Here is a 22,814-nt window from a genome sequence, read left to right as displayed (position 1 = left end):
ATGATCAGGTCATATGGATGGATTAGTGCCCTCGTGAATGGGATTAGTGCTCTTGCAAAGGAGATCCCAGAGAGCTCTCTAGCCCCTTCCTCCATACTGAGGATACCAGAAGAGGTCTGCAATCCAGCAGAGAGCCCACACCTGACCATACTGGCACCCTGATCTTGGACTTCCAGCCTCCAGAACTGTGAGAAATAAACTTCTATCGTTTATAAACTACCCAGTCTGTAATAGTCTGTTACAGCAACCTGAACAGACTAAGACACCAATTCATTCTATAAGGACAGCACTATTCTTACAGGAAAATTAGACAAACACATTACCAAAAAAGAGAAGTACAGTGCCACACGCCTCACAAACATGGATGCAAAAATTAATAATTTTTAGCAAACTAAATCCAGCAATATTTTATAAAAAGGATAACATATCATGACCAAGTTTTATCCTAGAAATATAAGATTAAACATTCAAACTAAAGAAACAAAAACGATATATTCATCTCCGTAGATGCAGAAAAAGCATTTGAAAGAATCCAACATCCATTGATAACAAATGTTAAATGTTAACAATAGATGAATCTGGGTAAATAGAATAAGGGTGTTTTTTGTATTTTATCCTTGCAACTTTTCTGTGAGTTTGGAATTATTGCCAAAGAAAGAATTTTTTTTCTTTTTGTTTTTTTTGAGGAAGACCAGCCCTGAGCCAACATCTATGCCCATCCTCCTCCACCTTTATACGTGGGACGCCTACCATAGCACGGCTTTTGCCAAGCAGTACCATGTCCGCACCCAGGATCCGAACTGGGGAACCCCGGGCCGCCGAGACATGGAACGTGCGAACTTAACCGCTGTGCCACTGGGCCGGCCCAGAAAGAATTTTTTTAATGACAATACATGAAAAGCTGTTAGCTCAGTTACTGGAACAAATTAAGAGCCCAATAAATGCTAATAATAATGACCTAACTCAACCCCTCCTATTACAGATGATAAAATTCAGGCTCAGAGAATGTAAGTAATTTATCCAAAGTCATCCTCCTGTTAGTTAATGACTGAAACTCAATGTGTCTAGGATCAGCCTTCCCCCGACCCCAACCACCACACACACAATTTCCTAACAGCTCATTAACTTGTTTAAAACAGAACAAAAATGGAAAATACATGTCTGTTTTTTTCTAGTTCCGTCCTATTATGCCTAATGAAAAATATCCCCACCACACAAATAGGATATTTTGTGGAATTTCACCAAAAGTTTAGGATGAGAAAGGAGGATAAGAAGGTAGGATCTTGGTCTGAGCTAAACAGATCAGGTAGACAGACTGACCAATCAGAGAGGAATATTAGGGGAGATAATAAGAGATTTTAATCTGAAATGACTGAGAAGACAGTGACAGCATAGAAGAAAGAGGAAACATAAGAGGAAGGCTGCTTGTGAGGTCAGTAAGAGGATATTAGATGAAGAAAGAGGCAGCTTTGTGATACGAGTGGAATCTCTGAGTGGAAATGTCTTACTGGACATGCAGATCTGAAGTTCTAGAATTAGAGACGGAGATTTAGGCATCTGCCCACTCAGGTGGGACAGGTGAAGATTTGATCACTACAAGAAAAGATGAGGAATCCTTTCCCTATCCAAGATGTATCTAAACCCCTCAGAGAACAGCAGTGATTCTATCCCACAGGAACTTCAGATGAGAAAGAACTGTGCTACCGCACAAGACAATCAAAGGCACTCTGATCAATCTGCTGCACAGGGCCCATGAGTGATATCAACTGATATAGCCCCTCTTTGGGCTGACACGAGCCTTTATGGGCAAGGAGAAACAATCTCAGTGACACCACAGCTGCATCACCAGTAGCCCATGAGTTCTGGCAGAACTCAGAACCTTTTATGTTTTAGTGAGTTGCACCTGTTTTACAGATGTAACCACAAGGGAGCAATTTGTCACAGATCTTCCAGTGAATATGGCAGACAGGGCTGACACAGAAGCAACCATCTCCCAATCCAAATACACAGAAAAGCTGTGCAAAATATAACACACATAGGTAAGCCCAAAAAAACCAAGAAAGGGAAACTCCCTAATGCTAGAAACAATGAAGCTACTCAAAGCCCAATAACTCCCCAGGCTACTAAAGCCAGATGCAGGTCTTAAGTCTTGGGCTGGGACAGGTGTTTTAACGCCTGCAAGAGATTAAGAGACAAAAAACTGAAGATGAGTTATATGTATAAAATGCCCAAAGCCACAAAGAACTGAATAACCATGAACTCTAAATTTCTAGTCCATGAAAAAAGCAGCTTTCCATTTGCCAGAACTGAGAGGTGAAAAAGTCACCTCTGAGAAACCAACTCTGTATCACAGGTATGGGTTCCAAAATCACTGTATCTGAGTGGTCCAGGAACCTCAAGTCAGGAAGTTAGCCTAAGAGGTATGGTGCCAAGGAAACCAGTCGGCTCAGCAGAAACGCAAAACTTCCCTAGAAGAACATCTCTACCACCTGATTCACAAAAAAAATAAATCCCCCAGATGATAAGCATACAAGTGAAAACTTACAACTATATAAAAAATAAACCACCAAACAGGAGAGGGTTTTCTTTTCAGCAGACACAACAAATAGGCAAAGTTAGACCTCAAGATCTAGATAGAATAGAATAGAGAGGCTTTAAAATTTACAGAAATAAGAAATAAAAACCACAAGACAAGAACAGGATAGAATGAGAAAAGAATAGGCAAATTTCGAAAAGAATCAGGTAGAAAATCTAGAAATAAAAATATGGGATGAGGCTGAATGTTCGGTCAAAACTAAAGAATTAGTGAACTATATTATTGATCTGAAATAATCTCACAGAATGTAGCACAAAAAGATAGAGAGATGGAAAACATGTAAATGTCCAAAGAGGAGGCAGGAAAGGTGATATGCAAAGACACACTGGCCGCAAGTGAAGACGTGAGTCTTCAGATTGCCAGGGTAACTCACTCAAGTATACACCACAGCAAAACTGCAGAGCAGTGAGGACAAACCAGACACAGTAAAAGCAAGTAAGAACAACGATCATAAAGTAACAACAATCAGATACCAGACTTCTCAAACGCAACAAAACAGATGCCAGAAAATAGGGGAATGACATCTTCCTAGGAGAGGGAAAATAAATCAATTACACAAATCATTACACAGCTAAATTACAAAACAATTTATTACATTACAAAACAAATCATTACACAGCTAAAATCTCATCTAAGAAAAAGGGCAAAATAGAGGCCTTACGATATACCAAGGTAGTTTGTTACTTTCAGATCCATAGGGAGAGAACTTAACAAATGACGTATGTTAATACGAAAGAAATTAAACACAGAATGAGGAGCAGGATGCAAGAAGCAATGGTAAACCAAGAAATTTGTAATATCTCAACATAAATACTAACTTAAAACATTTTTTCTTAATGCCTATCTTTGAGAGATTTAAAAGGAAAGCGGAACTTCAAAACTAGACAAGAGCAAGGATGATAAGAGGCAAAACATTTAGAATTAAAACATTTTAAAATGCAAGTATTGTTCACAAGGAGAGATACTCAATTTAGACTGTAAGTATTCGTGTTGAAAAATATAAAAGTAACCAGTGTGATAGAAATGAAATAATGAACTTGCAAGTCAGCAAAGGGCTTAAAAAAGGGAATTTAAAAAATGAATCCACACTATATAAAAAGGGTGAACTTGAAGACATTATGCTAAGTGAAACAGCAGTCACAAAAGGACAAGTGTTATTCGATTCCACTTACGTGAGGTACCTAGAGTATCAAATTCAAAAAGACAAAGTAGAATGGTGGTTGCCAGGGGCTAGTGGAGGAGAGAATGGGGAGTTAGTGTTCAATGGGTACAAAGTTTCAGTTAGGGAAGGTTCTGGAGAGGGACGGTGGTGATGGCTGCACAACATGAATGTACTTCTTAATGCCACAAAACTGTACATTTAAAAATGGTTAAAATGGTAAATTTTGTTATGTATATTTTACCACAGTTTAAACAAAAAGATTAATTTTTTTAAAAACAAGTCCAATAAAAGCCAGAAAAGGAGCAACAACACAAGTAAAAGTATGGTAAGTATTTAAAAAAAAAAAGAAAGGACAGAAGTAGGACAAAAATATATTAGTAATCACAATAAATGCAAATAGATTTACTTCACTTATTAAAAGAGAGAAACTCTAGATTAAGTATTTTTTAAAAATCCAGCCATAAGCTGTTTATAAGCAACAGCAAAAACAGTAACAGAGAATGGTTGAAAGTAAGATTTTTTTTTTTTAAGATTTTATTTTTCCTTTTTCTCCCCAAAACCCCCGGTACATAGTTGTATATTTCTAGTTGTGAGTCCTTCTAGTTGTGGCATGTGGGACACCACCTCAGCATGGTCTGATGAGCGGTGCCACATTCGCACCCAGGATCCGAACCAGTGAAACCCTGGGCCGCCGAAGCAGAGCACATGAACTTAACCACTCGGCCATGGGGCTGGCCTTTGAAAGTAAGACTTGAAGAGGATATGGCAACTATATCCGACCCAAAAGACAAAAGAATTTAAAGCAAAAAGCATTAATGCAGACAAAGAGGAACTTTTTTAATCAATAAAAAAGGCAATCTTTGGGGCTGGCCCAGTTACATAGTGGTTAAGTTTGCGTGCTCCACTTTGGTGGCCCATGGTTCACAAGTTCAGATCCTGGGCATGGACCTAGACACTGCTCATCAAGCCATGCTGTGGTGGCGTACCACATACAGACTGACACAGACTGTTAGCTCAGAGACAATCTTCTTCACACAAAAAGAGGAAGATTGTCAACAAACGTTAGCTCAGGGCCAATCTTCCTCACCAAAAAAAAAAAACAGCAAAGCAATCCAAAAAGCTGTAACAAGGAAAAACCTGAATGGACATTGTGGTAGCCAGTCTCCAAAAATGATCCCAATGAATGAAGCCACCTAGCATTTGTGTCTTTGCAGAATTCTCTCCCACGGAATCCTGGTTGATCCCTTGGTTTGCTTTCATGACAGAATGTGGTAGAAGTGGCCCTGCCTGCACCAGTCCTGGGCCTGAGTCTTAAGAACACCTGGCAACTCCTGCTTTCGCATGTTTGAGAAGTCTGAGCTGCCATTTAAGAAAGGTGAATACCCCTACTGGAGAAACAGTATAGGACAGACTGTGGGAAAGAGAAAAGCCTGGAGACCACATGCACAGACAGCCCAGCCATCCCAGCATCCAAATTAAGCCCTGCCTTCCAGCCATTCCTGCCAAATTGCCAAATGTGTGAATTGCCTTGTACATTTCAGCCTAACACCATGTGGAGCTGAAGAACCACCCTATTGAGCCCAGTCAATCCACAGATTCATGACACATTATAAAATGGTTATTGTTTGAGGACACTAACTTTTGGGGTGGTTTACTACACCATACATAATTAAAAACACAAGTAATACAGACTCAAAATATATAAAGGAAGAACTGTCTGATCTCAGGGAGAAACTGACAAATCCACAATTAAAGGGGGATATTTCTCAAGTTGATACATAAAGCAGGTCAAAAAATTAAAAACAGAGATTTAAAAACGTGACTGATAATACATACACAGAATACTATGATACAGAAAGACAAAAAATATACATACCATTAAAGCATATCTTAAATGCTTAAAAAACTGACCACATATTAAGCCAGAAAAGAAGTCTCAACAGAATCCAAAACACACATACCACTTCTTTGACACTGATTTAATAAAATGAGTAAAACGGGAAGAGAAAGACACAATATGTATTTGGAAACTTTTTTTGAAAAACACTTTTGGGGCCAGGCCGATGGCACAGCAGTTAAACGGTCCACGCACACCATTTCGGCAGCCTGGGGTTCACAGGTTCAGATCCCAGGCACGGACACAGCACCGCCCGTCAAGCCACGCTGTGGCGGCATCCCACATAAAATAGAGGGACATTGGCAGAGATGTTAGCTCAATGACAATCTTCCTCAAGCAAAAAGAGGAAGACTGGCGACAGATGTTAACTCAGGGCCAATCTTCCTCAAAAGGAAAAAAAAAAACAGAAAAACTTTAATTCATGGATTAAAATAAGATTTCATAATAGAAATCTCAAAATTCTTAGAACGAAGAAACATAAACTGTCAAAACTTGTGGGGTCACATCCACCAAAAGGGTATACAGGGTAAATACACTCCTTCTCAATCTATATGGGGTAAAGAACCAGTTTGGGGTTTTTTTCCCCCAACCCAACAAAGACTAACACATGGTCCTACCGCACAGGACTAGTGCAGAGGTCACACCACAGGTGACTCACTGTGCGAGCCTGAAACACCCAAGGCGATCTACACTCTGATCATGTTCAGATGATGCGGCAACGTAAAAGCACAATAAAAGTTTCTAAACACTCCCAATTTCTGTACTTAAATCATGACAGACAGGAGCAACAGTTCACAGACAGACACTGGTCTGTGGGTCTCACCTTGATTAGCACTGACAGTGGAAAGTCTACAAAATACAGCACTATCACACTACAAAGAGGAATGAAGAATATCTCTATATATGGCTGTGGAGTGATCTCCTGGATATACTGTAGATAAAAAACAGTGGGGAAAAGCGTGTATGATGCCACTCTAACAAAGAAGGAAGATACAAATACAAATATGTTGTTTATTCTAAACAAGAAGAAAAATAATAAACAACAAAACGGTTATCCAGAGAGGAAAGGAGGAACAGGTGGAGGGACTGGACATGAACTGGACTTCACTGAGTAACGTTATGCTGTATATTTTATTACACATAAATACTTTACATTATAAAGCAAAATTAAAATTTATAGAAGCAATCCCTTAAAAAAAAGTAGATAAAACTAATGAACCAAATCGTGTATCGAGTCGATGGCATAAGCACACACAAATGAATCATTTCAAGTAACTTTAAATTACAGTAATGTGTAAATTTAGTGAGATATACCCTAAGGCCAACAACAACAACAAAAACTCTTTAGAGTAATCATAGTGTTGGCAGCAGTGCTGGTATTGCTATTCTGAGATTGTCGGAAAAAGCAAATGAATAATTATGTGGTTTCACTGGGAACCAGAATTTCTACATGAGAGCAAGCAAGTACATACATAAGATTGAAAAGGACAAGCAAAAAGTCTATGGTCTGGAAACCGAATTGGAATTATCAGTAAGAACTCAGGAAATACTTTACCTTTAAAAATACATAAACATACATATATATACACACACACACGTGTATATGTGTGTATATATACCAACTTTCACTTTGGGCCACGATAGACTAACAGTCACCAAATTTACCCTCCCACTATAAACAACTAAGAAACTGGAGAAAATATGTGAAACAACTGTTTTCAACATTAGAAAACAGGCAGCACAAGACTATGATCCTGAAAACAGAAAAACAAACTGAGTCCTAGAACCGCCCCGGCTTTCTGCCTGGAGGTACAATCCAGACATCACAGAAGAAGGGGGGCAGGGGAGTGGATCCCAAGCAGAGCACTGCAGTGTTCCTGAGCTGAGACAGAGATCAAAGTTCTGGGAGGCTGAGACAGCGGGAAGTTGCACAGCAGAATTCCAGAGAGGAGGAAGCCATGCAGAAAAAGACCTCCAGAAATCTGCATGGGGTCTCTGAATATGTATAGTGTGAAATTCCATAAGGCTGGGCACTGAATGGCTGAATAACTCCCAGAGCAGAGGGCTGGGAGACAGTTACAACCAGCCAGAGTAGAGGGACATTGTTAAACATCTGAGGCATTTGGTAGAGATCTTGGAAGAGAAATACCTTAGTAGTAGAGTTACAAGATTCTTAGAGTAAAGGCCACTTGAGACCTGCCCTAACAAAGCTTAAAAACAAGCCGCAAAGGGAGAAACTAACCCACATGTAACCAATGACCTGCCAAAATAAAGACCAACACTCTTGAAAGGAAGATAAACTGTTTAACACCCAACAATGTAAAATTCACATTGTTTGGCATCCAAACCAAAATTAATAGACATGCCAATAAACAGGAAAATGTTACTCACAAGCAGATCAATCAGACAATAGTGACAGACCCAGAAATGACAGAGGAGATGGAATTAATGTATAAAGACTTACAACAGCTACTATAAATGAATGATATGATCAAGGATTAAAGGAAAGAATGAACATAATGAGGGGAAAAGTGGAAGGCATAAAATAAAAAACAAATGCAATTTCTAAAGATCAAAAATACAAAATACACTGGTTGGCCCCATGGCATAGTGGTTAAGTTTGGCACACTGTGCTTCAGCAGCCCGGGTTCACCAGTTCGGATCCTGGGTGTGGACCTCCACCACTCATCAAACCATGCTGTGGTGGCATCCCACATACAAACTAGAGGAAGAATGGCATAGATGTTAGCTCAGGGCCAATCTTCCTCACACACACACACACACACAAAAAAAAAACCACAACAGTATCTGTAATAAAAAATTCACTGGATGAGATCAACAGCAAATTAGATACTGCAGAAGAAAAGGTCACTAGTAACACAAAGTATCCAAAATGTAGTATAGAGAAAAATGACTGGAAAAAATAAACAGAGCCCCAGTGACCCATGGGACAATATAAAGTCGTCAAACATACATGTCATCCCAGAAGAAACAGGATGACAGGAAAAAAATTAAAAGAATAACGGCTGAAAATATTTCAAATTTGATCCACAGATCTGAAGCTCAGCGTGGTACATCATAATCAAATTGTCAAACCTATGGATACAGAGAAAAAGCTTAAAACCTGCAACAGAAAGAAAAGGAACAAATGTAAGAATTACCACAAACCTCTCATCAGAAACTGCGCAAACCAGGAGCCAAAGGATGGCTATCTTTAAAATGCTGAAAGAAAACAGTAAACTTCCAACCTAGAATTTGATATCTAGCAAAAATATCCTTCAAGGTAAAATAAAGACTTTTTCATACAAAGAAAAGCTGATAGGACACGTCACAGCAGACCTGCACTACAAGAAGTGCTGAAGGGAGCTCTTCAGGAGCAAAGAAAATGGGAACACGTGGAAACTTGAACCTCCTCAAAGGAATGACAAATACGAGAAACAGTAAACATGTGGGTAAAAATAAGATTTCCCCCCATTTTTAAATTTCTTTAAAAGCACTGTTTAAAGCAAAAGTAGTAATAATGTTTTTGCGAAGCGTATAACCTATGTAGAAGCAAAATGCATGAAAAGAATAGCACACAGGCTAAGGAGGGGATAAACGGAAGAACCGTATCATAAGGATCTTACATTTTACATGAAATGTTTTTTTAAGATTGGCATCTGCGCTAACATCTGTTGCCAATCTTTTCTTTTTTTCTTCTTCTTCTCCTCCCCAAAGCCGCCCACCACCCCACCCCAGTACATAGTTGTATATTCTAGTTGTGAGTGCCTCTGGTTGTGCTGTGTGGGACACCACTTCAGCATGGCCTGATGAGCGGTGCCGTGTCCACACCTAGGACCTGAACCAGCAAAACCCTGGCCGCCAAAGTGGAGCATGCAAACTTAACCACTTGACCACATGGCTGGCCCCAGTTATTATACTACTTAAAGGCAGTCTGTGATAAGTTAAAGATGCATTTTGCAAAAGATAAAGCAAACTCTGAAAAAAATTAAAGAGATATTAGTTAATAAGCTAAAAGTGGTGACACAAAGGAATACTAAGAAATACTCAATCCAAAAGGCAGGAAAAGAAGGAAAAAGGAAAGAAAATGGGACAAACAGAAAACAAACAGCTAGATGGCAGACTTAATTCAACCATATCAGTAATTACATTAAATGTACATGGTACAAGCATCCCAATTTAAAGGCAGAAATTATTAGACTGGGGGCCAGCCCCATGGCCAAGTGGTTAAGGTTCTGCACACTCCACTTCAGCAGCCCAGGTTCGCTGGTTCAGATCCCAGGCACAGACCTACTCCACTCATCAGTCATGCCGTGGAGGCATCCCACACACAAAAAAATGGAGGAAGACTGGCATGGATGTTAGCTCAGGGCAAATCTTCCTCACCAAAAAAAGAAAGAAAAAGAAAAATTATTAGACTGGATTAAAAAAAATCAAGACCCTACTCGAAATACAAAGAAACCTTAAACATAAAGACACAGATAAGGTTAACAGCAAAAGGATGGAAAAAATATACCATGCAAAAACTAACTATAATACAGCAGAACTGACTATATCAAGATCAAAGAAGATTCCAGGAAAAAAAAGATACTACTAGAGAGAAAAGGAGAAATTTTACTAAAGAACAAAAAACTTGAACGCAAGATGGTACAGACACTTTGGAAAATAGCTTGGCTGTTTCTTAGAAAAGTTAAACAGAAATCAGAATACAATTCAGCAATTCCACTCCTAGGTTATCTACCCAAGAGAAATGAAAATGTACGTCCACACAAAGATTTGTATGCAAATACTCATAGCATTACTCTTAACAGTCAAAAAGATAAAACAATCCAAATGTCCATCAACTGAGAAACGGGAAAGCTAAATGTGGCAGATCCATACAATGGGATATTATTCGGCAATAAACAGGAAGGAACTGTTGATATGCATTACAAGAGGGCTAAATCTCAAATACCTCATGCTAAGTGAAGCAAGCCAGACTCAAAGGGCTATATAACACATGATTCCATTTATATAACATTCTGGAAAAGGCAGAACTACAAGGACAGAAGACAGATCAATGGCTGCCAAGAGCTGGGGTGGGCAGAGAAGTTGACTAGGAAAAGGACATAGAGGAAGTTTCTGGGCGATGGAACTGTTCTCTCTGAATTATTGTGATAACTACACATCTGTATATGTCTGTCAAAACTCAAAGGACTATAACCTAAAAAAGGTGAATTTTACTGTATCTAAATGTAAAACAATTTTTAAGGGAGAGAAAAGCATGTCAGCACCAACATTTACTGGAGTAACTACATTTAAGCCACGTACGGCATACCTTTAAATAGCACTGTTAAAACAAATAAAATGTCAAAACAAACGTGAACTAAAAAAACAAATGAATTTTTAAAAACTCACAGAATTATACACTAGTACATCAAAATGGGAGAATTTTACCGTATGTAAATTATGCCATAATTTAAAAACAGGAAAAAAACCCCACAAAATACTATTTTATAGCCACAATACTCAGGCTGTGAAGCAACAGAAATTCTCATATACTATGAAAGGGGTGTAAGTTCATACCATCACTCTGAAAAACAGCTGTGCGACACAGTAACACTGATCAGGTGCAAAACCTACTAGTCAGTCCCATTCCCAGCAATCTACATGCCCTGGAGCAGCCGCTGCATGCATGTGCAAGGAGACACGTACGAGAGCACTCCATACAGCATGCCTTGTTACAGTGAGAACTAGAAACAACCCAAATATACACCAAGTACGGAATGGACACATAAATCATGCTTTATTCATACCATAAGACAGCATATAGCAGAAAATATGATGCATTTCAATTATATGCACCAATGCAGACCAAGCTCAAAAATGACAAGCAACAGCAGCAAGTCAGAGAAAAATGCATACAGTATGATTCCATTCACATAAAGATATTTTTAAAAGGCATGTTCAGCAATACATACACATAGGAAAACCTAGAAATAAAAGCAAGGGACCGGTTAATATGAAAATTGGAACAGCGGCTGTCTCTAGCAGAGGGAGAAAGCGGTATCCTCAGAGGCTTCGAAGTGTAAAGGATGTTCTGTTCTTGCGCTGACTGGTGGAAATGGGAGTGTGCAGTTTATTTTTTAGCTATTATTCTCTAAAATAACACAAAGTTTATATACACTCTTTTGTATAAATTATCTATTTCACAATAAAAAAAAGTAAAAATATATTCTCAAAATGAAACATATCATGCCCAGTAGGTTTTATGGGAATGTTCTACTAAAAAGAACAAATAATCTCTGTCTTAAAGAGACGACTGCAGAGATTCAAGAGGGGGAAACAGCACAGACTGTTTTGATACCAAAACAGGACAAGGTCTCAAATCAGAATATCACTGCTATGTCACTTATGAATACAAATGTAAAAATCCTAAATAAATTATTCATATTCTAAATCCAGCAACGTGTATTTAAAAGGAAAACCATGTCAACGTGACATTCATCCTAGGAATACAAGGATGCTTGAGCACTGGAAAAAATCTATTAACATAATTCACTATATTACCAAATTAAAAGAAATGAACTATAATTCATTTACTCACAAATATTTATTGAGTGCCTACTTTTTTCCTAGGGACTAGAGAGACAACAGTAACTTAAATTAAAAACCCCTTTAATGGAGCTTATGTTCTAGTCAAAGGAGACAATAATAATAAACAAAATGCATACATAATATAGTACATCAGACAGAGATAAATACCAAGAAGAAAAACATAAGGCAGGGAACAGCGGGATTGGCAGTGCTATGGGGTGTGGAGGGGTCAGCGTGGAATGTGAGCAAAGACCTGAAGGAGGTGTGGGAGCAGGGCATGCAGGGAGGGGGCGGGGCATTTCAGTCAGGTGAAACAGCAAGGGCAAAAGCCCTGAAAGAGGGGCCGGCCCCGTGGCCAAGTGGTTAAGTTCGTGGACTCCGCTTCAGCGGCCCAGGGTTTCGCTGCTTCAGATCCTGGGCACAGACATGGCACCACTCATCAGGCCACAGTGAGGCAGCATCCCACATGCCACAACTAGAAGGACCCACAACTAAAATATACAACTATATACTGGGGGGGTATTTGGGGAGAAAAAGCAGAAAAAAAAAAGAAGATTGGCCACAGTTGTTAGCTCAAGTGCCAATCTTTAAAAAAAAAAAGCCCTGAAAGGAACAGAGGCAGCATATCATCAAATTACGCTTTTTTAAAAATCCCTCTGGCTGCTGTGTGGAATTACAAGGGAGCAAACTCGATTCTGAGGGGGCAAAAGTGAAAGCAAGACCAGGCAGGAGCTATTTCAGTACCCAGCATATGAGGATAACTCAGACGAAGGTGGTGGCAATGGAAATGGACACCCAAAAAAAGTAGAAGTTTCAAAAGGAGAATAGTCAGGAGTTAATTTACCAAAGGAAAAACCGGCATGGAGTCAAAGTGACGACTAAAACAAAAGGATGAGCTGACACTTAAAAGCACACATTTCAAAGCCTGTTTAGCACAATGGAATAAAAAAAGACAGCATCTTCCAGAACAGAAGAAAACAGATGTCTTTTTCCTCCCTATTCTTCTCCTCCCTGATGATGTAAAAGAATGCAAAGTTATTCTTTCAGAACCTTGAGTACGCTTCTCAAACATTTCAGAACCAACTCATTTAATCAAAACTTCAAATCTCCTAATCTGTCCTCCATGTGTTAAATACAAATTTCTCAAATAACCAAAAACGTGACTTCATACCACTTACTTAAATGCTTTCAGGCTATTTCCCCATTAGCACAGGAGCACGAAATATACATGTTTTAAAAAGACCAATGTGAGGAGTATGACGCCTGTCTGAAATACAGTTAGCACTCAATTAACTTTATCAGTTTCCATCTCTTCTTCCAGATTTAGCTAAGCTAGAATAAGAAGCAACTTTCTTAGACTAAACAAGTTCCTCAAATAACTCTCCCCAAAGTCTGATCTAAAGGATTGAGAAGAGATCAAATGCACAGTTTTCATATTGGCTAATCCAAAGAAAAGTGTATTTTTTCAAACGCAGTCTCTAGGAAGCCCAGAGCATATACAATCTTCTCACTTTCCTAGAACCCTGGTCCTTTAAAATCACACTTAAAAAAATGTTTATAACCTTTTGTTTCAAAAACATACATCACTTCAGCAATGCTGAAATTATCATCCTGCCCATCCCCCAGAGGTAGCACAAAACCATTCTGCTGGTAGTGCTTTGCAAACCTCTGCTCCCTGACCTTTACCACTTCATTCTCAGAGGGCTTTGAACTTCAGCAGGTAGGAGGACAAAAGGCAGCTCATCTCCTAGGCATAAAACCAGAGTCTGAGCAGGGCTCGGGAAACAATCAAGCTCCCTCTTCTCCCTGAGCTGGCCGGGAATCCTGGCAGACAATGCAATGCCCCTTTTGTCAAAGGCAGATCGAGATGTCCCTTGAGGATTACTCAAATAAGAAACCTTTTACCAACTGGGGGGTCAAAGCCTCCATCAAAACCAAATTGCTGCTACCATTACCCAGAGCAAATGGCGCTGCCCCAGTACTGGGCCTTCTGCACAGACCTCCTGCAGCAGAGAGTGAAGGGGGCCTGCCGGAAGACAGTCAGCCTCCAGTAAACACCAAATGCATCACAAAGAACGGGAAAGAAAAATATCCAGCGCTACTTACTTTTCACACAAAGCAGTCTAGATGCTGAAAACTTTTACTCTAAGAGGTTTTCAACAGGGCTTCGGGGTCTGGGAAAGATGGCTTGGGTGCGTGGGGCACGGGGTGGGGATGGTAGAACCCGCGAGATGGAGAAGCTAGGCCCTCACGTTTGTTTCAACCAGAGCAGTTTCAGAGTCATCTATATTTTGCAGCTCCATTTCACGAGATAAAAGGGTTTTACACCTGAAGTATTTAAACGACTAATCTATTTCAACTCCTCAGTGTTAGAGACAAAGAAGCATAAATGGAGATATTTACTAAGACATGAGGTGCTATGCTGGAACCCAGATCTGGACTCCTAGTCCAGTGTTCTTACTATCATCATATAGGTATCACTCATTCTTGCAGAGAAAAGAACACCTACAATCAGAAATACCAATATAATTCACACAGAGTACAAAATTCAAACCAACTGGCCATATCTAAAGAGTTCACGTCTAAGGATATGAAAAGCTACTTTTGCTTAACAATTGTAAAAATCTTCATTGAAGAGAGTAAAACTGACATTTTGAGGAAGATCAAGAAATTCACAAGATGTTTCAAAAAGATGAAGTGACAAAGTTCATAAAGCCTTAAGAAAAACTCTTTATTCTAAATTGGCATAATGAAATCAAACTCAAAAGGTGGGGCTCTCAGTTCTAGTCCCAAGTAGGCCACATCCATTTGTCACACACATGTATGGTCACAGATAAATCATTAAATTTGTTATAAGCTCAGTTTTCTGTCTGCAAAATGAAAATGAACTGGATGATCTGAGAGCCCTTCTCTAAAACTGAAGGATTCTAAGCATTAAAAAGCCATATATTTTAGCCATATATTTGATAAGGCTAACACATACTATAAAAGACATTGTCTAAAAATGTCACTACCATTAAAGTATAAATTCTTTTTTCTAACAAGCAAGATCATCAAAGTTCAAATCCCTAAAAGGAACAATAAGATGATATCTAAAACATACCTAAAATGTTTAAACTGTTTCTAATGGCTAAATTTCTGCCTCCAGCAAATAAGAGGAACCAGATTACGGCCACAGCCTGGGAAAGATTTATTTCTAGTGTCAGCAGATTCTTTCACAGATTTATGTAGAACTGCTCTAAAGAGGGCAAGAAATAAAAGAGTTCTTAGAAGTTGACTTGCTGAACACAAGAAAAAAATAACCCAAATATGCATATTCTGTAATAAACCTGATATAAAAGAAAGGTAAACTACCAGGAGAACCAGCTGGCTTAAGATTCCGATGATACCATCTTCTACTTTTCATTCAGCCAGTATTTATCAAGTACCTATAATGCGTGAAAACAAAGTCCCTGTCCTCACAGTCTAGTGGAGGAGGCTAACCATAACCAAGTAACCAAACAAGGTAATTTCTGAGGCTGACAGGGCTACGAAACTAACAAAGACTCTCATGAAGCTGTGGAATTAGATTGGTAGTTAGAGAAAGCTTCACTGAGAAGATACTTTTGAACAAAAAACCAAATGACAAGAAGCTACCCCAGGGCTTTCCAGGGGCTAACAAGTGCAAGGGCCCTGAGGTGGACACAAGTTTCATGTGTTTGAGAAAAAGAGTGAAGGCCAGGGTGGCTGAAGTATGATGACCAAGGGGAAAGCGCCAGAAGAGCAGATCAGAGAGGCAGGCGAAGGCCAGGCAGGGTGGTGACATGATGTGATCTGCATTTTTAAAAGACCACTCTGCTGGCTGCACACCTATCAAAAGTCAAAGGGACTCTGACACTGCCTTTCTGACAAACTACGATTTTACTGTATCTAAGTCCAGGCTGACTCTGTTTGTTCTACTTGGTATTTAAGGGTAATATAAATAGTTTTAAAACTGCTGTAAGTGTGGAGTTGTACGTGAATACTTTAATTGTAGTTACATAAATAAACATTGCGAGACTGAAATAATTACCCCCCTCTCTTCCTCCATTGGCTTTTTCCTCTATTTGCAAACTGTGGGTTTTAATGGATGGATACTTCAAGTATAGTCATCTATTTCTTTTACCAGGAAGATGTTTTTTACACTTTTTAAAAAATATTCTATATATTAAAAAGATTCAACTAGGCCTGTTAATTGAATCAAAAGCCCTGAAGGCTGAGCCCTATATCACCACATGAGATATAACAAGTGCAAACAGCCATAAGTAACATCTCAATTTGAAGCTCATTCCACAATAAAACTGAACAATGTTCAGATGACTGCAGTTATGCCAGACGGTGAATGCTGGAATGACCACTTATAACCCAGGTTAAACTCACCAGTGACACAAACATCGAGTCACAAAAGCATAGGAGTTCAGCGTCAAGTCCTAAAAGTGCAGAACACTACACAGGAGCTCACAAAGGTTTTATAAGGATGGGAAATCTCAAGTGTAAAATATGATGTAAATCTTACCTCTAACCAGGCAATGATGGATCCTGACAGCTGACTTCAAGAAAAGCTTAAGGAAAGCAAAGCAAATCAAGAATTCAAAGCACGGATAGATTTCACCTATTCCAACCATCCCTGAGGACTAGCTCTGAGGGCTGATGCAAGCATCTACATATAAAATGTCCAATGTACGCACCATCACACTACCTAGAACAACTTTATCAGAGAAGGAACCCTGTGGCATGCCCAAAAAGACTCCAGCTTATCAGTAAACCTTCCATAATCACAGATAAGGCCACACAAATGTATTCAGAACTGAAAAAACTCCTCTTTTCAAATAAGTAGCAAAACCACATGGACAAATATAATTCTGACCTTGAGGGCTCACTGGAAGAGATCTCCAAGCAGGGGGCAGAAAAACGACCAAGCCTTTCTGCATGTGCTTTTCCTTAACACATGAGAGAAAACATAGGCAAAGAAAATGCCACAGGATTTCAGAGGTGCCACTACCACCTTCAAAGGGAAAAACGAGAAATGTGAGTTAAATAATTTGTATCTTCCTGTCCCTATTACAGGCAAGATCCTGACCAACCAATCCGTGGGTCCACAAACTATCCCCTCACTTCAGTCCTTCAGTGCTGAGGGGCTCTGGGGCACAACCTGGAACAGAAGACATGATCCAGCAGTACAAACATAAAGGAGTCTGGAAATAACCAAGATTTCTACACTTTTATTAGTTCTTTACAGTGTATTTAATTCTATAAAACTGACCCAGACTGTTCAAGAATATCAATGCCATGAAAAACACAACAAGGCAAGGGAACTGTTCTATATTAAAGGAGATTAAAGAGACATGACAACCAAACGTATGCATGATTTCTGACTGGATGCTGGATTTGAAAAATAAGCTATAAAGAATGTTTTTGGAACAACTACAGAAAATTTGAATGTGGACTATATATTACATACTACTTTATCAACGTTAACTTTCTTGAATGTGATAATGATGTTGTGGTTATGTACAATAATGTCCTTGTTCTTAAGATATTCTAAAATATTTAGGGGTGAAGTACCGGTACTAGTTAACACTTTCAAATGGTTCTAAAAAAAAAAAAAAAAAGCATACATGTGTAGAGAGGGATAAAGTAAATGTGGCCAACTGCAGCAATGGTTAGAAAAGCCAGAGGGGTAGGGGGTTCATTGTAGTACTCCTTCAATTTTTCTGTAGGTTTGAAATTTTTTCAAATTAAAAAAAAGTAGGATAAAAAAAATTTACTTAACACCACGTTGCACTCAAGTGTTTAGTGGGCAGACCTGGGATCTCAGGCGATCAGCTGGTTCAGATTTTTGGTACTCTTTCCTACCCGTGCCTGAATAACAATAAAGTAAACACCTGCGCAACTTCCGGGAGATGGTGTGGTGATAATGAGGCATTTAACGGGAGACTAATAATTACCACACACTCATAACCTGGAGTCTAGAAGCCTCTAAAAAGAAGCTTTAGAAAGAGTCTTTAAAGAGAATCTTCTTTAAAAAAGAAGTCTTTAAGGAGAAGAAGGTAGGTCTATATGTAACATGACAGCAAATACACTAACTGAATACGGCAAGCAGCAAAGCCACAAGGAACCTAGCTGATTTTTTCAAGTACTATTAATATAAATTATTACTTAGGTTACAAGTAGCAGAATTTATGGGTTACTTTCACTTTCTCTGTTGTATTGTGCTTTCTGTTGCATTTGCATATATTGCTTTTAAAACAGGTCAGAATGTTAAGAGACACAAACAGGTAATTAACCAAGCTAAAATTCTACCAAAGCCACAGCAGTAAACTCTTCTTTTTGGCTGAGGTATGAGCTAGATGCCAGAGGCAAATCTAGGGAGAGTTCCATCAAGATTATGAGCAGTTTATTTATCATCAAATGTCAAAACAAAAGGATAATGAAGTACCAGAAGGTAGCCATTATTCAGTAACTCAGTCATTAAATAATGCATTTATTGATGGCTACTTTGTACAGTATCCTAGTGGATACTGAAACAAGACCTAATCTCTGCCCTCAAGTTTACAGTCTAACTAGCGGAACCAGACACGCAAACCATTAACCCGAAAAGAGCAAAAAGAGTATCAGAGAGGTGATGGACAACTTCAATGCGCCAGATGCTATGAAGACTAAGCAACATAAAGCCAAAGGCAAATGGGAGAGCATGCTGGGCACACCTTCAATCGATGCATCTCAGACGCGGGCAACAGACTAACAGAACACCTGCTAGCTCACAGCAGGTTCACACAGTGCAGTTTACTCAGACACATTAAAATTAAAATGAAGAAATCTAATTCAGTTCAAATATTTATTAAGCAGGGACTATGCCAAGAATTCTGCCCAGGGCCAAGTCACAAAGGCAAATAAAACTCAGTTCCGACCCTCAAGGTGTTCACAGAAAAAGGTATTTCTCCTCCCGCTTAAAACAGAAATATGCCATTAGCAAGCATATTTGTAATATATAATATGTATAATTATAATTATTCACTATTACATATAACAATATATGATATATAATAGAAAAATGTCATGAACAAGCAATTAAGTTTGAGGAACCTAAAGGAATAAAGGCTACCATTTATTAAGAACTGACTCTGTCAGGAAAGCATACACCACAATAGGGAGGGGTTAAACCCGTCCCAGGCTATAAAGCCAGGTTTTGAACTCAAGGTTCTGTCCCTCCCACGGCTTGGTTCCTGACATTACATTATGTTATCTCTTAACAAAAAAAGCCCAAAATATTAGCAATAAAAGCAATACAGAAAACAGCACAGACACATGAACATAAGATACATCTGACCTGTACATAAAGATCAAGTTTATGACTGCAGGTTATACACCTGGTATTTTGCTCAAGTGTCTAACTTTGAATTAAGTGAAGAAAACAAGTCTAGTAAGAGAACAAAACTTAAAGAGAAAAGTTGTATGTGAACTACTATAATTTATAACTGTATTATAGAGGAGTATAAGGGTCAGCATCAAATTTTCAGGATCCACACTACCAACAGATGATCTTAAGTCTAAACCAGGAGTTGGCAAACTACAACCCCACACCAAATCTGGCCCACTGCTTGTTTATGTCAATAAAGTTTGCAAGACAACCATGCACATTTTTTTGTGCACTGTCTATGGCTGCTTTCCTGCTACAAAGGCAGAGCTGAATAGTTTATGAATAGTATGGCCCACAAAACCTAAAATACTTATTATCTGGCCCTTCACAGAAAAAGTTTGCCAACCCCTGGTTTAAATGATAGCCGTATGTATCACAAATGGTAGAAAAACAGCCTGTTCATTTCAGCTCTATTTAAGCTTTATTATGAACTCTACCTGATCTAAGTTCTCTTCCTTTGTAATTAGTGTCACTTAGTAAATGCTACTAAGCATTACTTAGTAATGCTAGAGTTTTTGAATTTCCACAAGTATGTTCACATTTCAGTTCTTTTCCATGGAGCAGGTCTTACTTTAGCTGTCCAGTAATTTATCCTTCACAATATTACTACAAACAAAATCCTAATTAAGGCACATTTGCAATTACCCCCACACATACTTATCCCTCCACTGCATACAATCTGCAAAGATACAGACAAAGAAAAGCTGAATATAGACACAATAGCTGCTATAACTAAATAATTCCTAATACCCTGTTCACACCAGAACATCTCAAAGTGCCATTTAGAATCAAGAGAATAGGCTTCACCTGCCTGCTTCTTAGAAATGCAAATTCACAGGCTTCACTGCAGACCTACCAGGTGATTCTTATGCACACTAAAAGTTAACAACCACTGCTCTAAAACAGAGTTTATACTACCTACCTTGAGTGTGAAAAGGCTGATCCGGCCAGGCAGTTTATAAAATAGCCCCTCGCCTCCTCTTGAATTGGAATGTAGCATGGCATTGAGACAAGCGAGAGGGGATGTCCCACTGTAAATACATACAAGGATGGATGAGGGTCATATAAATCCATCTGCCTACTTACTCAAAGATCTAATACCCTCCAACTCATTCTTAAACCAAGAAGCAGCAGAGCAAGGATTACAGGAGAAAAGATCCCATGACAACAATGCCACTTTGAAAGTAGCAAAAAAGTAACAAATGAAATTCACATCCATCACACCCAGAGAGCTCTGGGATAAGACATGTTATGTGATAGTACTGGGAGTTTCCCAGCCTCTATAGTCCCACCTACACCGCATGCTCAGAAACTGCCACATAACATTATCAACACAAAGACCACAGAATCAACGGTGAGGCCCAAGAAAACAAGCACACCTTTTTCCTTCCAGTTAAATATTTTCTAACAAGCACACAAAAGGAACAGTATTTCATTTACTTTTTCTCTGTTGGCAAGCGGGAAGGATAGGTTTTACTCTACATCTACCCCGGAGCAATCATTTAAATTTGAATATAAAAAGAAAAGTCAGTCAAATAGATTTAGTACCCCAAAATGCTCAAACGTTAAACCAAAAAGAAGATGGCATATTAAATTATTTCATGGTCCCTGCTCCAATAGTAGCTTACAAAACAATGACAACTCAGTGAGTTAGAGGCTACTTAATGAATCTTAAAATAGAAAAGCTGTCAAAAATACAAATGCCCATTATTAATATTAACTGAGTTTGGCATTGGCATGTTAGTGTTACCTTCTCTTCCCACTCCCCAGCATGTTAAAAAAAAATATATAAATATCCTAACTAAAGCCTCTTAGCATTTTTCAGAACTAGGGGCCCTAATTTAATGCAGAGTGTTAAAAATAAATTGAGTCTAAAAAAGCCATTAGAAAAAAAAAAAACCTATTACTTATTCTGCTTTGGAACACACTGCATGCTAAAAAAATTTTTCACCAAGAACCAATCTCTAAAAGAAACCTTGTGCAGAATCTGGAGTATCAAGTGGGTGTGCTAACATCTCTGCTACCAGGGGTAACGGCATGCTGGGAGAGTCCTTCTGTGAACAGTGTGACTCCTACACACTATAGCTCTGTCTACAAATGACAGAGCTGCTCACTCATCACGAGCCACCATGACTGCTTCATAATTCCTATAAGAGCAAGAAGCAGAAACAAGTTAAGATTCTCAATTCCATCTGTCCCAAAGGGACTAATTTACCTTCTATAGTCATAGTGGTCCAACAGCAGTGCAGACAGCAGCATGATGGGAAATAGCCCATAAAAACAAAAATAAAGCACAATTATAACACTACACAGTGCACAGGTACTATTTAAATGAATGTGATCTAGACAATCCTGGTATTCCCTCCCCACAAAACGTCAACTTGAGAATGTCTGAACTGTCAATTGGACAGGGAGGATCTTTTGACCCTAAGAGGTCAATTTCAAGCAGCTAAAGCTTAACCAGCAAAAACATATGCTGTTTGTTCTATGTCCCAAGAAGGGACTTTGCTGTGCTCTCCTCTTTCATTAAAAAAAAAAAAAAAGGTTGGGCTGAGGGTGAAGAGAGAAAAGGATTAGGGACGGTCACTGGGTTTTGTGGCTCCAATTCCTTTTGTGTTTCTAACTTGTTGCTTCTCTAGGAAAACTACATCACAGGATAAGAAAATCAAAGTCACCTCAAATTTAGTATACTCATATCACCAATGGGTAGAATCAGTGAGGGGAAAAAAGGTGAGTTTAATGGTGATGAGACCACCCTAAAACAAAGGACTTCAGAGATATGGCATAGAGAGAAGGGTAGTTTTAGACATGACAGAGCCTATCAGAGTCCACCCCCTCTCTATCACTGAAACACGCAAAACAGAGAACAAAATGTACCAACTCCTTATACAAAAAACCACGCTCAATGTCAAGATTTAAGGGAGAGCAAGGATGGGGAAAGTCACTACATCTCTGATGAAAACAAATGGATGCTCACCCACTCCCACCCTCCGCTGAGAGGATACACAACCTGGGAGATAGTTCCACACCGCCACCAGACACGTGAGCGTGTGTGTGTGTGCACATGCAGACTTACTCATATCACTGCATAACTACACAAAAACACATGTCCTATGAAACCCTCATGGTAAGCGACAAGAGCCAT

At 39.0% G+C, this 22,814-nt stretch overlaps 1 protein-coding gene across 5 annotated transcripts in view; it reads right to left on the bottom strand.

Moving 5' to 3' along the window:
- Positions 1 to 22,814, bottom strand: part of ASXL1 (ASXL transcriptional regulator 1) — an 85,226-nt gene that overhangs the window by 34,512 nt on the left and 27,900 nt on the right. For all 5 annotated transcript variants that reach the window (XM_070248030.1, XM_070248033.1, XM_023626308.2 and 2 more), the window contains exon 3: positions 20,592 to 20,700. In XM_070248030.1, the coding sequence (XP_070104131.1) occupies positions 20,592 to 20,700 (109 nt within the window). The remainder of the gene's footprint in view (positions 1 to 20,591; positions 20,701 to 22,814) is intronic.

Source organism: Equus caballus, chromosome 22 (assembly GCF_041296265.1).
Source record: "Equus caballus isolate H_3958 breed thoroughbred chromosome 22, TB-T2T, whole genome shotgun sequence".
Lineage (NCBI taxonomy): Eukaryota > Metazoa > Chordata > Mammalia > Perissodactyla > Equidae > Equus > Equus caballus.
This window is presented reverse-complemented; position numbering and strand designations above follow the sequence as displayed.